This window comes from Salmo salar, chromosome ssa13 (assembly GCF_905237065.1).
Source record: "Salmo salar chromosome ssa13, Ssal_v3.1, whole genome shotgun sequence".
Classification (NCBI taxonomy): Eukaryota; Metazoa; Chordata; class Actinopteri; order Salmoniformes; family Salmonidae; genus Salmo; species Salmo salar.
In genome coordinates, this window is record NC_059454.1 from 85822999 (window position 1) to 85839825 (window position 16827).

The 16827-nt window shown below is 40.3% G+C and overlaps 1 protein-coding gene across 1 annotated transcript in view; it reads right to left on the minus strand.

Moving 5' to 3' along the window:
- Nucleotides 1-5379: 5379 nt before the first annotated feature.
- Nucleotides 5380-16827, minus strand: part of ophn1 (oligophrenin 1) — a 44312-nt gene continuing 32864 nt past the window's right edge. The window contains exons 16-23 of the mRNA XM_014137514.2: nucleotides 15843-15901; nucleotides 13008-13113; nucleotides 12438-12597; nucleotides 12089-12239; nucleotides 10399-10722; nucleotides 10039-10186; nucleotides 8557-8607; nucleotides 5380-7618 (exon numbers count right to left, since the gene is read on the minus strand). Of these exons, the coding sequence (XP_013992989.1) occupies nucleotides 7564-7618; nucleotides 8557-8607; nucleotides 10039-10186; nucleotides 10399-10722; nucleotides 12089-12239; nucleotides 12438-12597; nucleotides 13008-13113; nucleotides 15843-15901 (1054 nt within the window). The 3' untranslated portion in view covers nucleotides 5380-7563. The remainder of the gene's footprint in view (nucleotides 7619-8556; nucleotides 8608-10038; nucleotides 10187-10398; nucleotides 10723-12088; nucleotides 12240-12437; nucleotides 12598-13007; nucleotides 13114-15842; nucleotides 15902-16827) is intronic.

The window sequence follows — 16827 nt, forward strand, 5'->3', positions numbered from 1 at the left end:
TGATTTTGTTAGTCTCTCACTCAGATGGCTTATGCCATGTACATATGCTATGGCAAAATGTGTAGAACTGCAAGGATGTAGAATTAAAACTGCAACATTTTCTCTCTATTCCATGACACAATAAGTAGAATCACATGAAATTTGTTTTAAAACTGCCCTTAGAAACTTGGTTGCAATGGTAAAAATGTAATACATCTTTAATACTGGTAATCAGAATGTATTAGGTATCAAATTTTATTGCTATGATTTGATTAACGTTTGAATTGTAATTTCATTAAAAAAAGCAGTCGTTTCAAGACCTAAAATGCAATGTTTTACATTTTATATTTAAGCAATAAGGCACGAGGGGGTGTGGTATATGGCCAATATACCAAGGCATTAGGGCTGTTCCTTAGTACGACGCAACGCGGAGTGCCGGGATACAGCCCTTAGCCGTGGTATATTGGCCATATACCACAAACTCCAGAGATGCCTTATTGATATTACAAACCGGTTACCAACATAATTAGAGCAGTAAAAATACATGTTTTGTCATACCCGTGCTATACGGTCTGATTGATATACCACGGCTGTCAGCCAGTCAGCATCTAGGGCTCAAACAACCCAGTTTATAATTCTAAATAAAACATGTCTATTTGTTCAGTCCAGGGCCCACCAGGCCAAAGGTTTGAGTTCTCCTGCCGTAAGTACTTTATATAATACAAAAAAAGTTTTGCAGTATAAACCACTTGCATTATGTTTTGTCATTGATACACAGTTACACATCAAATGTTTTGGTTGATATTGAACTGTCATTAAGTATTTTTCACAGTTGCAAATCCGGGGGACAAATGCCACCACAGTTCAATAATTACATATAAATTCAATACAACTTGTCCCCTTAGGGCAATTAATAACTGCGTCTGCTTATTGACAAAAATAATAGAATCCAATCTATCTTGTAAATTCCTTCTTGATAAGACCATAGAGCATTTTGAACAGGTTATTAGTACGCTTTAAAACTAGAAGCTGGTTCCCCTGGATTCTTAAGGAAACGCAGCTGTTTTTATATCAATATCAAATCATTTCTGGATAACTATTAAAAACCTCACTGTAATAGATTTCCATGAAACTGACAAAAATAGGTTTTTAGCAAAACAATATTTCTTAAGCAAACAAGAATTTTGCTGGGACTGCCTGGGGGGAGTCTGAGTGGGGAGGCGAAAACTAGCTGTAATGAATTTTTTCCCCTCAGTAATCTACACACAATACACCATAATGACAAAGCAAAAACTGTTCAGACATTTTTGTAATAAATAAATCACACACACCACAGGAAACCAAATCACATTTACATACAGTACCAGTCAAAAAAGTTTGGACACCTACTCAATCCAGGGTTTTTATTTTTACTATTTTATACATTGTAGAATAAGTGTGAAGACGTAGTTTTGACGTATATGGAATCAGGTAACCAAAAAAAGTGTTAAAACAAATAAAATATTTTGTGTTGGAGGTAAGCAGCCACCCTTTGCCTTGATGACAGCTTTGCACAATCTTGGCATTCTCTCAACTAGCGTCATGAGGTAGTCACCTGGAATGCATGCCAATTAACAGGTGTGCCTTGTTAAAAGTTAATTTGTGGAATTTCTTTCTTTCCTTAATGCGTTTGAGTCAGTTGCGTTGTGACAAGGCAGGGGTGGTATAGAGAAGATAGGGCTATTTGGAAAAAGATCAAGTCCATATTATGGCAAGAACAGCTCAAATAAGCAAAGAGAAATGACAGTCCACCATTAATTTAAGACATGAAGGTCAGTCACTCCGGAAAATTTCAAGAACTTTTAAAGTTTCTTCAAGTGCAGTCGCAAAAACCATCAAGCGTTATGATGAAACTGGCTCTCATGAGGACCGCCACAGGAAAGGAAGACAGAGTTCTTTGCTGTAGAGGATAAGTTCATTAGAGTTACCAACCTCAGAAATTGGAGCCCAAATAAATGCTTCACAGAGTTCAAAGTAACAGACAAATGTTCTGATCAGACTGCGTGAATCAGGCCTTCATGGTCAAATTGCTGCAAAGAAACCACTACTAAAGGACACCAAGAAGAAGATACTTGCTTGGGCCAAGAAACATGAGCAATTGATATTAGACTTGTGGAAATCTGTCCTTTGGTCTGATGAGTCAAATGTGAGACTTTTGGTTCCAAACGCCATGTCTTTGTGAGATGCAGAGTAGGTGAATGGATGATCTCTGCATGTGTGGTTCCCACCGTGAAGCATGGAGGTGGTGTGATGGTACTTTGCTGGTGACACTGTCAGTGATTTATTTAGAATTCAAGGCACACTTAACCAGCATAGCTACCACAACATCCTGCAACAATACGTAATCCCATCTGGTTTGTCAGCAGGACAATGACCCAAAACACAACTCCAGGCTGGGTAAGGGCTATTTGACCAAGAAGGAGAGTGATGGAGTACTGAATCAGATGACCTGGCCTCCACAATCACATGACCTCAACCCAATTGAGATGGTTTGGGATGAGTTGGACCACAGAGTGAAGGAAAAGCAGCCAACAAATGCTCTGTGTATGTGGGAACTCCTTCAAGACTGTTGGAAAGCTGTTGAGAGAATGCCAAGAGTGTGCAAAGCTATCATCAAGGCAAAGGGTGGCTACTTTGAAGAATCTAAAATATATTTTGATTTGTTCAACACTTTTTTGGTTACTACATGATTCCATGTGTTATTTCATGGTTTTGATGTCTTCACTATTATTCTACAATGTAGAAAATAGTAAAAATAAAGAAAAAGCCTGCAATGAGTAGGTGTCCAAACCTTTGACTGATACTGTAAGTATTCAAACCCTTTAACTCAGTACTTTGCTGAAGCACCTTTGCCAGCGATTACAGCTTCGAGTCTTCTTGTGTAAGACGCTACAAGCTTGGCACACCTGTATTTGGGGAGTTTCTCCCATTCTTCTCTGCAAATCCTCTCAAGCGCTGTCAGGTTGGATGGTGAGCGTCGCTGCAAAGATTTTCGATTAGGTTCAAGTCCGGGCTCAGGCTGGGCCACTCAAGGACATTCAGCGACTTGTATCAAAGCCACTCCTGCTTTATATTGGCTGTGTGCCTCGGGTCATTGTCCTGTTGGAAGGTGAACCTGTTGGAAGGTGAACCCAGTCTGAGGTCCTGAGTGCTCTGGAGCAGGATTTCATCAAGGATCTCTCTGTACTTTGCTCCGTTCATCTTTCCCTTGATCCGGACTAGTCTCCCAGTCCCTGCTGCTGAAAAATATCTCCACAGCATGATGCTGCCACCACCATGCTTCACCATAGGGATGGTGCCAGGTTTCCTTCAGACGTGACGCTTGGCATTCAGGCCAAAGAGTTTAATCTTGGTTTCATCAGACCAGAGAACCTCGTTTCTCATGGTCTGAGAGTCTCCAAGCGGGCTGTCATGGGCCTTTTAATGAGGAGCGGCTTCTGTGTGGCCACTACCACAAAAGGTCTGATTGGTGGAGTGCTGCAGAGATGGTTGTCCTTCTGGAAGGTTCTCCCATCTCCACAGAGGAACTCTCGAGCTCTGTCAGTGACCATCGTGTTCTTGGACACGTCCTTGACCAAAGCCCTTCTCCTTCGATTGGTCAGTTGACTGGGCGGCAAGCTCTTGGAATAGGCTTGGTGGTTCGAAATTTCTTCCATTTATGAATGATGGGGGGGACCCGTCAATGCTTCCAAAATGTTTTGGTACCTTTCCAAATCATGTCCAATCAATTGAATTTACCACAGGTGGACTGAAATCAAGTTGTAGAAACATCAAGGATGATCAATGTTAACTGGATGCTCCAGAGCTCATTGTCCAGTCTCATAGCAAAGGGTCTGAATACTTATGTAAATCATTTTCTTTTAAATTTTCTTTATAAAAACATGTTTTTGCTTTGTCATTATGGGGTATGGGTGTAGATTGGATTTTTTTTAATTCCTCATCATTTTAGAGTAAGGCTGTAATATAACAAAATGTGGAAAATGTCTTGTTTGTTTTTTAGTCCTCATTTGGACTAATCTTCCAAGATATTGCACATGAACATATCTTCCAATATGTTCATGTGCAATATTTAAGACATTGGTACTGTAGCCCGCATAAAACCAAACTGTTGACTTTATTTTCCCACGACTGCAAGGCCAAGCATGACTCCAACACCATCATTAAGTTTGCTGATGACAACAGTGGAAGGCCTGATCACAGACAACGATGATACAGCCTATAGGGAGGAGGTCAGAGTCCTGGCAGTGTGGTACCAGGACAACAACCTCTCCCTCAATGTGAGCAAGACAAAGGAGATGATCGTGGACTACAGGAAAAGGAGGGGCGAACAGACCCCCATTAACATCGACGGGGCTGTAGTGGAGCGGGTCGAGAGTTAAGTTCCTTGGTGTCCACATCACCAACAAACTATGATGGTCCAAACACACCACGACAGTCATTTAGAGGGCACGCAACACCTTTTCCCCCTCAGGAGACTGAAAAGATTTGTCATGGGTCCCCAGATCCTCAAAACGTTCTACAGCTGCACCATCGAGAGCATTCTGATCGGGTGCATCACCGCCTGGTATGGCAATTTCGTGGCATCTGACCCTAAGGCGCTACAGAGGGTAGTGCATACGGCCCAATACATTACTGTGGCCAAGCTTCCTGCCATAGAGGACCTATATACTAGGCGGTGTCAGAGGAAGGCCCCCAAAAAATAGTCCAAGACTCAAGTCATAGAGTGTTCTCTCTGCTACTGCACGGCAATCGGTACCGGAGCGTCAAGTCTAGGCCCAAAATGCTCCTTAACAGCTTCTGCCCCCAAGCCATAAGTCTGCTGAATAATTAATCAAATGGCCACCGGAGTATTTACATTGACATCCCCTTTGTTTTTACACTGCTGCTACTCGCTGTTTACTATCCATCTATCTATCTATGCATAGTCACTTTACCCCCACCTACATGTACAAATTACCTCAACTAACGACTCGGTACTGGAACCCCCTGTATATAGCCTTGCTATTGTTATGTAATCTTGTTGTGTTACTTTAGTTTATTTAGCAATGAACTGCATTGTTGGTTAAAGGCTTGTAAGTAAGCATTTCGCGGATAAGGTCTACAGCTGTTGGATTTGGCGCATGTGTGACAAATAACATTTGATTTGACTGCTGCATGTATCATGGCCACTGTTCATCGAAGTCTCCCTTTTCTCAAATTCTGACAATGAAAATCCCTCTTAGAAAAAAACGCATTGGAGTAACTTTATACAGTATTCTCTTGCCCTGCATTTGAGTTATAGTTGTTTTTTTTGTCATGTGGATATGACCACGCTAGTCCCCTTATGCTCAACTAATTAACCATTCTGATCACACTTTTCAATGTTTTTGAGAAAGAGTGGAAAGTTGATTTATTTTACTTTTCATGCTGATACATGGGGCATGTTTCTTGATAAATCAATACAACACTTACACAATGCATACAATGGAAAAATAAAAGCTGACAATTAGTTTAAGACAGGACATTGAAGAGCATATTTGTTTTATACAATCAACATAAAAACATCAATACAGCTGTTGCTGTTAAATATTTTGTTGACAGACAGGATCAAGCAGGTAAGAGAGACAAGACAAGGAATGTTTCTTTGTCCAAATGTTCACAGAAATCAAAATGGGAGTGAAGACAACATTTTAAGATGAGCCAAAAACCTCTGGGAATTCTAATGATGAGCTCTTACCTGCGCTGTCAATCATTCACAAAATATTCTGAGACAGAAATCATTGAAGACAAACTTTTTTAATGCTATACATATTAGCTTTGCATAAACCTCCCTTCACAATATAATGCTTTCTTAAAATTACACAGTATTCTCCATTGTGAGGTTATCTGCAATGGTGCAAGCCACTAACAGGTATAACAGTTGCTAGTACTATGTAGCAATATGGCCCCACACTAGGTACAATGTACAGTAGCTGCCAATGTAATTACCATGTAAATGATGGCCTTAGTGACACTACATACGAAGTAGGACCAAAATAAACAATATTGGAGTGTTGTATGAATGACAGTACCCAAATGGAAACAGAGAGATACCAACAAACGGTAAAAAAAACAAAAACAATTGCAAACATTTGAACTGCTGATCATTCTAATAAACCAGTGGTTATTTGGATTCCACAATCTAAAATAATTTAGTTAAGAGTTCTTAAAGCTGAGCTCCGCATTAGGTGAAACAGCGCCACTGGTCGCCCCAGGCGCATTTGTTACATGTTTTGTTTATGAAGAAGAGGACAGAGGAGCATCCAGCATTGTGGTGAACATTTTTAAAATAAATTGTATTACATACTCTGCTGTTCTATCGCGTGTGCAAGGATGTGCAATGATGTCCTACAAAATAAATAAAACATGTTTGAAGTAACATCTTCGTTGGACGTGGCAGTTTCACCGCTACGTATTCCAGCTTTAAGGGTTCTTAAGAACATGGGAATGATGAAATACATCTAACTAGATCTAACAAAGACACAGCATTCTGTAGTGTGACAGTGTGGATAATTTGTTACTTATCATTGTTGGTATAGTAGGACTAACCTCAAGCTTAACCAAATGTATTATGGTATTCAGCACATCAGAATTTCCGTGGTCTGTTTTCATTCATCAAAGTGCATCATGAACAGGAGTAGATAGCAATGCATATAACTCAACTCAGACTTTCTTAGGACCTGCACCTTTTGTTATCAGTTTTGATTTAAGATGCTAGTTAATAATATTGTGCTACAGCTGAGCAACTTGGGGTGCTTTAATGTCAACCTGGAACAATAGGGTACTACATTATAGAATATGTGAATTCCAAATGGTATCAGGTAGCTACAGTAGCTTTTTTTTTAGCAGTTTGAAATTGAATGTGAAACGTGTCATAATATTGTGTGTCAAATTCCTGGATACTGGAACTAGCCACTTGGACCAGGATTAATTTAGTTAACACATTATATTGGAGTTGATCCCATATAATATCGATCCAGATGCCAAAAGCTAAAAGATGCGGATCAGACGGAGACATGTAAAGGCATCCTATCTAGACCGGAGCTCCTTTATCACAAGTTAAACAACATGTTAATTGGGTCCCTTATAACAACAAGCAGGAGGATATCCACTGACAGGACAAAAGTGCTGTCATTCTGAGAGCATGCCTCCATTCCACAACAGGACAGTGTGTGTCCAGATACTCACTGCAGTTCCACAGGAGTAGAGGCCATGGTAACAGACTAATCAACTTAAATTATAAAGGAAAATAAAGATTGCACTTTGTAATCAAAACCAAAGTAAATCGTTTTTGTAAAATCTATTTCAAAGATTTATGGGCCAAATAAGTTCATAAAAGCTGAGCAAGGCCAATTTCAAACAATAACATGCATCTGAAATACAGTTTCAGGTACACGTATGAAGCCAAGCTATTATCTCAACTACCTCTAAATCACCTCTGCAGCATCTCACTCAAACCATTACCCTCCCTCTGTCTGCCTGTTCCCAAAATGGAGGGGGTGGGAGAGAGAAAGAAATTATAGGACATCATACCTCTTCTTTCACATTGAGCAAAGTAGATGCTGGAGGTGAGACCGATGAGCTACATGAGGGAAGCAGAACACATTACACATGAAATATGCAACAATGTCAGATGCAAATACCATTTTAAAAATACATTTGAATTTCTCCAACAGTTACAGTTTGCAAGCACAACTATTGTCTAGATTAACCCGTTAGCTTGAAAGCTTCTACTTCATTATTCTGTATGTGCTTTACCTGTCTGGCTTGTGTATACACAATTCTTTTATTATGAAATACTCTTAAAATTGATGGAAGTTCATCATTACAGTACATAACAGCATACAATCATTTACTGGATTTGAACCAAACAGTCCATGAGGCTACAAATAATTTGACATTTGAGGTTGGCCTCTATGCTTAATTTGGGACAAAACAACAGCTGTGCAGTCTGTGCCCCTCTTCTTTATTTAGTCTGAAACTCAAGGTGGCTCTGTCAAGGTTTTACTCAGAGTTACCAGGTTACACCTGACACCAGGAAGCCACATAGTCACTGAATGTAACATCAGCTCAACCCCTTGTTTAAAGCTTTTTAGTGGAAAACAATGTAGGTCTGTGGCAGTAAGATTGTTAGTGGGGAGAAAATGTGTGTCTGTGAGAGTTATCACAAGCTTATCACGTCAGTCATACAAGCATGGACATAGTCTGATGATCAAGATTGGTTTCAATATTCACTTGAGCTACTTCAAGACAACATCTCAGCTCCTCTTCAATTCTAAATCGTCAAACAACCTGAGATCAGTGACAGGGACTACTTACATTTTTAAGACCAGGATACTTTCATTGGTTCATCATTAAAGTCAACTGATCGATTTATTTCTCAGCAGTCACAGGGACGCATTACGTTTAAACAACTTGGCTTTGCAGCATGTTGAGGCCTTGCCAACCCTGACTGTATCCACTGCCATCTCATCATCTAACAAAGGGGCGTGTGGAGATAGAGCTTTGTTTTGAACCTACCTTCCAAATTGCCTTGAAGCATTCTCAAAAAACTTGGCTTTGGAAGCAACGCTGGAGAAAGAGAAAGACAGATTCATCCCAGTTCATCCCTGAGACATGTTGGGCTTTACAGCAGACCAAACACTCTTTTGGAGTACAATGACAAAACGTTATGGGCAACATTTTCTGCCCACTAAATAGCCCTGACAATGTGAAAATGGCATGTTACTTAGGATGTTACAAAACAATAATATTTAAAAATAGACAGGAGGGCATGTAATACAAAAGGAGTTTGGCAGCTTGTGATCTCATCTGTTGTGCACACTGTTTACTTGAGATGCACGTACATTATTGCCATTATCTCATTTTAATTAGCTATATTTTTCCTTCTCCTTCCTTTGTACTTTTATTTTATTATGTTATGATGTGAAGCACTTTGTTACTCGTATTGAAAAGCGTTATAAAAAAATGAAGTGCTTATTATTGTAAAAGAGAGCTTTTGAGATGCACCAGAGTGCAAGTATTATGATTAATACTTTTCCATTTTTGCATTTTGTTGGCGTTTAGTGGGCAGAAAAATTCACCCTAAATATACACTGAGTATACTAAACATTGAGAACACCGTACTAATATTGAGCACCCCCCATTTTGCCCTCAGAACAGCTTCAATTGGTTGGGGCATGGACTCTGCAAGGTGTCGAAAGCGTTCCACAGGGATGCTGGCCCATGTTGACTCCAATGCTTCCCACAATTGTGCCAAGTTGGCTGGATGTCCTTTGGGAAGTGGATCATTCTTGATACACATGGGAAACTGTTGAGCGTAAAAAAAACAGCAGCATTGCAGTTCTTGACACAAACTGGTGCACCTGGCACCTACTACCATACCCCGTTCAAAGGCGCTTAAATATTTTGTCTTGCCCATTCACCCTCTGAATGGCACACATACACAATCCATGTCCCAATTGTCTCAAGGCTTAACAATCCTTATTTAGCCAGTCTCCACCCCTTCATCTACACTGATTGAAGTGGATTTAACAAGTGACATCAATAAGGGATCATAGACTAACCGGGTGAATCCAGGTGAAAACTATGTCATGGAATAGCAGGTGTTCTTAATGTTTTGTATACTCAGTGTTATGGCATCGCACTGCATACCCCTTGTAAAACAACAGGAGCAGGCATGTACAGAGTACAAGACTGGTCATTGGGTAGTAGCAAATTGTAGGTTATTTTGTAGCTACAATGTGATAAATTGACACTGAAATCACAGTGGGGAATATCTTAACACACTAGCGAAAGAGTAAAATCTTTGACCTAAATGCAGCCAATGGAATTAGTATGTTGTGAAGGGTTCAAAACACATTTAACAAGACTTACAAGGACTGGAGAAAGACCAAAAGGAAACAAGGCTAAACACATCATTTTGTGATTGTTCTCTTGATTAAGATTTTAATCAGTCTGGATGGAATGTCTGGGTCTGGCTGAGTTCTAAGGTCTACTCACTACGACGCCGGGGTGTCCTCGCTGGGGGTTGCAGTGGGGCTCTTGTGGGGTGCAGGGTATCGGCTAGGGGGGTCAGGGGGTCTGGTTGGAGGTCTGCAGATGGCAGGCTTCTCAGCCGGAGACCTCGTTTTGATCACACCGTCACTTTCTGCAGCAATACAAGGAACGAAAACCTTAGCTTCCATAACAGAACCAAGAGCTAACACAATGAAATCCACTTTCAACCTTCTTTCTCATTGAACATGATATCAGTACCACAGAGCAGCTAGGTACTGTACTGCTGCACTGTTGTTAAGCGGAGTATAAAATGCAGTCTAGAATTCATAGCGTGTTTGTATAGGCCACAGGTTGTTCCGCTACCTTCTCGAATGACCGCAACACTTCGAGGTGGTCTTCTGCCTTGGAAGGACTGCGCTCGGTTCACAGTGACTCCCGTCTCTCCATTGGCTGTTGCATCTGGCCTCTGACCTCCATCCGGTAGCTTAGCAACCAGTTTGGCGACGTCAGAGTCTGAGTGTCTGTCCTGGCGGATGGATGGCCTGGGCAGGAGGGCCTGCCTCTGAGGAGGTTCTCGAGGGAGCCGTGGAGGGGCAGTTATGGGTTTGGTCCTCTGGAGAGGTGTGGGGCTCGTTGGGGTGTCCCCACCAACATCCACCCCCTCTGGTCTGCTACCATTCTGCTCATCTGTGAGACAAACACAGGAACATTTTCAAATCAACATACAAATAGAGTACACATTCAGCCCAGGCATATGCCTGGATTATCTTCTTGTGGTTGGGTTTAGTGCAGAGGTTGTTTTAACTGATTTTGAACTTGATATCATTACTTCTCCTGAGCTCCTACCTATCATGAGTAGTATACTTCTACTTACAGAATGGTATGTCTATACATGTAGTATGAGTGATCGTAGCATATTTTAATAGCATACCTATTAGAAAATGAATAATTAAACCCAATAAAAAAAAATATTAACCATTATAAAAAATAAATGAAAGATTATATGATTTTATTTGTTTATTTGGATCTCATTAGCTTTTGCAGAAACATCTGGTACTTTTCCTAAGGTTCGTAGAGTATTATAAAAGCAAGTCTAATGTTGGCATTTGGGCGGATGCATTTAATAATGGCAGAAAGCACAAAACCTTTACAGTTAAATACATTTATGGATTAATAGTCTGAGCTGGAGAAAAATATGGTTTTAAGGAAAGTGAATTGTGTATAACAATGATCTATTTATCTAGGAGATTAAAAAGTAAACAGGTGACTGGGTTGCACTCTCATCTGGAGTCATGATGTTGGCCAGGTTTCCAGTGGTACCTACACTATTCAAATGCTGCGAGGGATTTAGACAGGTGGTAGTTTGTTGTCAAGCAAATCGGAGCTGGTTATTTAGTGACTCCAAGCAGGAACTCAGAAGAGTGATAAATAAAATACCACACAATGAGGGGAGGACACGCTGCAAGTGTTCCACATCTTTCCATACGACAGTAAAATGAAAGGCATGACTCACACAGACATTTAACCCCAAGTTAAAAGAGATATAAATTACATGATTTAGCCTAAAGCAATAACTTCCATTCAGTGAGCATGGCCTAAGCAAGACCTCCAACTGCCTTTCTTTAAGCGCAGTTAACAAAAACAATTAATGGTTCAACTTGGCTGAGGAGGAGGTCGTAGTAAGCCAACATCTGGATATGCCATTGGCCACTATGCAAAAAAATGTAATGCTTATTGTTTACGAATCAACAAAATGGCTTGATAAAAATGTCCCATCAAAGGGAATGCGATTCATGTAAAGATCAAACATTTAGAAAGAAAAGTAAAAGCACCATTCTATTTTTGCAATTCACAACGAGTACTTAAGATTCACACTTGCAGTAATACTGTGCCCAGAATAAACGTCAGCCACCAACTGTATAAATCACCTTACACATACCAAGTGTACACTGTAATAATCCTAATATAATTATTTGCATTCACAGGACAAGGGATGGTAATGATAATAATGGTGATCATAAGGATGATGATTAAACCAGAGGCTGATAATTACTCTCAGTGTTCTGGAGCTGGCCATAATTAACTGCTGGGTAGACGCGGGGCGTGCGCTTGGAGATGGTGATTGGTTGCCGTTTCCTTGGGGTAATCCTTGGAGGCGGCATGGGTGGGGCTGTGGAACTCTCCTCTGGCGCAGTGTAGAAGATCTGTAATCACCCCAGCACATCCAAAAGGACTTACATTTTATAGACATTCAACTTGAGAACATGCATTTAATAAAATCTAGAATGTAGTGTACCATGGAATACTTGAATGTTTATGATGCCACAGTGCATTAAATAACAATCACATGACTCTTGAGCTCTTTGCAAAGGAGGAAAGGTAATGACATTTTTCAAATTCACCTTGGTGTAGTCCTCGATTAGAATCTCAACAACAATGTTCTGGAACTTTATATCCAACATGGCTGCCACAGTCTCTTCCTCTGCCCTCATCAGGGTGGGGCCAAAGATCACACCCATGTTGGAGGGAGTCATCAGGTTGTCTCCACTGTTGCTGCAGACACTGCCAACAGGAATCCAGACGGGTTCGTAAACAACATGATTCTCTAAAGACATGTCCAACAGGAACAAACACCTCTCAAATAGGGAACAAGTTAATGCCAGTTAATGTCAATTTATAATTGCACAACTACAATTAATGCATTAAATAAAAGTATTATTTTAGGAAGATTGGACCGGTATTTTCCTGTTTAAATTTACATTAACACTATGCATAGATGCATGAGTCTCAGTCAGATACTTTACCCATCTGAACAGATGCCACTTAATCCCTTCACTGATACACATGCAACACCACAAATGCAATTACAAAACAAGAAAAGGCCTAAATAAGCATAACTTGTATAACTTCATCAGTTAGGAGGCACAGAGAGACTGAAGCACAGTGGCATGTCATTTCAGGTTAGCTCTTACTTCACCAGGTGTTGGATCAGTAGGCTTAGCATTTCTCGATTCTTCTCTGGGAGTTTGTATGTCAGGGAGTGGATTGCACCCAGTCGATCATCTAGACTATCTGATTCTAAGAAACAAGATAAAAAAAAATTTTTACATGAGCAATAACTGACATATTGTCCATAAGTTAGATTGAGACCTATTATGTTAAGAGCAATGTGAAAGTATTCATTGGTAATTAACACAATCCATATAACACACACACACACACACACACACACACACACACACACACACACACACACACACACACACACACACACACACACACACACACACACACACACACACACAGTACCAGTCAAAAGTTTGAACGCCTACTCATTCAATTTTTTTTTTTACTATGTTCTGCATTGTAGAATAATAGTGAAGACATGAAAACTATGAAATAACACATATGGAATCATGTAGAAACCAAAAAGTGTTAAACAAATCCAAATCTATTTTATATTTGAGATTCTTCAAATAGCCAACCTTTGCCTTGATGACAGCTTTGCACACACTTGGCATTCTCTCAACCAGCTTCATGAAGTAGTCACCTGGAATGCATTTCAATTAAAAGGTGTGCCTGGTTAAAAGTTAATTTGTGGAATTTCTTTCCTTCTCAATGCATTTGAGCCAATCAGTTGTATTGTGACAAGGAAGTGGGGGTAGTATACAGAAGATACCCCTATTTTGTAAAAGACCAAGTCCATATTATGGCAAGAACAGCTCAAATAAGCAAAGAGAAATGACAGTCCATCATTCATTTACGACATGAAGGTCAGTCAATACGGAAAATGTCAAGAACTTTGAAAGTTTCTTCAAGAGCAGTCGTAAAAACCATCAAGCGCTATGACGAAACTGGCTCTCACGAGGACCGCCACAGGAAAGGAAGACCCAGAGTTCATTGGAGTTACCAGCCTCAGAAATTGCAACCCAAATAAATTCTTCAGAGTTCAAGTAACAGACAACGCAACATCAACTGTTCAGCGGAGGCTATGTGAATTAGACCTTCATGGTCAAATTGTTGCAAAGAATCATCCACTACTAAAAGGACACCAATAAGAAGAAGAGACTAGCTTGGGCTTGGTCTGGAGTCCAAATTGGAGATTTTTGTTTCAACCGCCGTGTCTTTGTGAGACGCGGTGTGGGTGAATGAATGATCTCTGCATGTGTGGTTCCCACCGTGAAGCATGGAGGAGGTGGTGTTATGGTGTGGGGGTGCTTTGCTGGTGACACTGTGATTTATTTAGAATTTAAGGCACACTTAACCAGCATGGCTACCACAGCATTCTACAGCGATACGCCATCCCATCTGGTTTGGGCTTAGTGGGACTATCATTTGTTTTTCAACAGGACAATGACCCAACACACCTCCAGGCTGTGTACAGTATGGGCTATTTTACCAAGAAGGAGGGTGATGCATCAGATGACCTGGCCTCGACAATCCCCCGACCTCAACCAAATTGAGATGGTTTTGGATGAGTCGGACCGCAGAGTGAAGGAAAAGCAGCCAACATGTGCTCTGCATATGTGGGAAGTCCTTCAAGACTGTTGGAAAAGCATTCCAGGTGAAGCTGGTTGAGAGAATGCCAAGTGTGTGCAAAGCTGCCATCAATATAAAATATATTTTGATTTGGGTAACACTTTTTTGCTTTATATGCATAGACATTGTGTATGAGAAAGTTCATCAGCAAAGCCTAATCCTCATCCCAGTCAAAATATTTCAGGTGTCCAGTTGCACACCTGCTGCTACATTGTGGTGTAATGTGAACCTCAAAAAGTTAAAAGATAAGCTCCCATGCCCCAGGACACCATCTCAGTTAAGAGGTTTAGAGCTGGTGTATAACATGCTTTTACCATTTAATTATGGCATGTTCAAACACAATATGGAGTTTTTCACACCCACTATGATACTGTGGATCCAGTCTGTGGAGAAACGGACCAAAACAAAATTACGTTAGGAGGCAAGGGACTAGGATCCCCCGCAGGAGAACTGAATAAGATATCCAGAGGTAGGAACTTTAATTGACTGGATCTAATAAAAGAAAATGCCTGATGCTATTATACCCTTTTTCTTTGTTATTGCTTTTTGTCACAGGGAACACACAGATGGTGTGTGTATTTTTATAAAAAAATGTATAAAGAAAAAAATTAATAAATAGGGATTTGACTTTAAATTTACAGTACTGAACAGAGAGAATGTTTTTCTCCCCTTCCCTTTTATAGCTGTAACCCAGCCTGTTGAACTTGAGAGTGAACTCACTCTGATGGAGAACAAATGTACAATTAACTGTAGAAAGAGCACTTGGAAGACATAAAACAAGATGTGGAAGTAAACCACCTGTTGCTCAGCTCCCAAAGCCAACCTTAAAATGTAATTTTACATTTTAGTCATATCCAGAGTGACAGTAGTGAGCGCATACATTTTTATATTTTATTCGTACTGGTCCAGCGTGGTAATCGAACCCACAACCCTGGTGTTGCAAGAGCACTGCTCTACTAACTGTGCTACACATTACTTCTAATGACTTGTACGATACCCAAAAAGTGTTCGACAAAAACATGCCCTCGCATGAGAAGGAAAAGTAAAATGTGCCATGAGACTATCCTAAAGATCTAGAAATCTGTCCTACTACTGTACATGTTCTGATAACAGAAATCCATCAGTTCAGTGGCCTGGTGCAGATTTTCTTTTTAAAGTGTGTAAGCCATGTGCAAATAAAATGTTATCGGATCTTGAAGTGGGTCTGAATAATTGTTTCTCCAAGTCATTGTTGTTTTTACATCAGTAAGTGTGAAAACACATCTTACTTGCTGCTAAGATGAGGTCCCTGTTGAGACCGTAGGTCATCAGAGGCTCTGTTAAACTCCTGTGGATGAACACACACGATCAGGTAAACAAGTACAGTACAAATACTCCAACACTCACATCATACCCTAAAACAGCCTTTTTAATAACTGCTACTGAATTGTTGCTTATGCACTTTCAGCATCAACAAGTGCTACAGTACTCATTCTGAATGAATTTAAGAGTCCACTGACAAAGGTCTCCTTATCAAAATGTTCCTTCCTAGTCTGAAATTAGACTTAACAATGCAGTATTAAGGCATGAGTGACCAAAGGCCTAATGTAAGCCTTCAAGCAGCGGACTGGCCTCCTCAAAGTGTGGAGACAAAACCTGTGAGTAAATCATTATGAGGGGTATTGGGGGAGGATAAAAACCTGGCCTTGAAGACAAGAGGCCTTGAAGACAAGAGGCCTTGAAGACAAGAGGCCTTGAAGACAAGAGGCCTTGTCACTGAGCACTTTAAACAGCAAACAATTATACTAGGCCCATGGAGCAGAGAGAAACCTCTCATCCTTTGCCAGCATAGATGATTACAACTTTAATATGTAGTATATCTAAATCACAGCACATAACTTATTTCAAAACATGGCATTATATTTTCTCATAAAACAAAGAATACAGTCCGGAAATTGCAGAGCGCTGTTTCTCCCTCTTTAAATGTCTCTAATTTAGAAGCTGAGTGCTAATGGGCATCAAACAAAGCTTGGTCTAACATCGTTCTATAGAACATGTTGTTCCAGAGCAACTGGCTGTTGAATGTCACCTGCTAGATGATTTAAGACAGGGGTGTCAAACTCCTTCCATGGAGGGCCTAGTGTCTGCGGGTTTTTCTTTTCAATTAAGACCTAGACAACCAGCTGAGGGGGAGTTTCCCACTAATTAGTGACCTTAATTAATCAATCAAGTATAGAGGAGCCTGTAAAGGAGCTGCCTATAAAGAATGAGTTT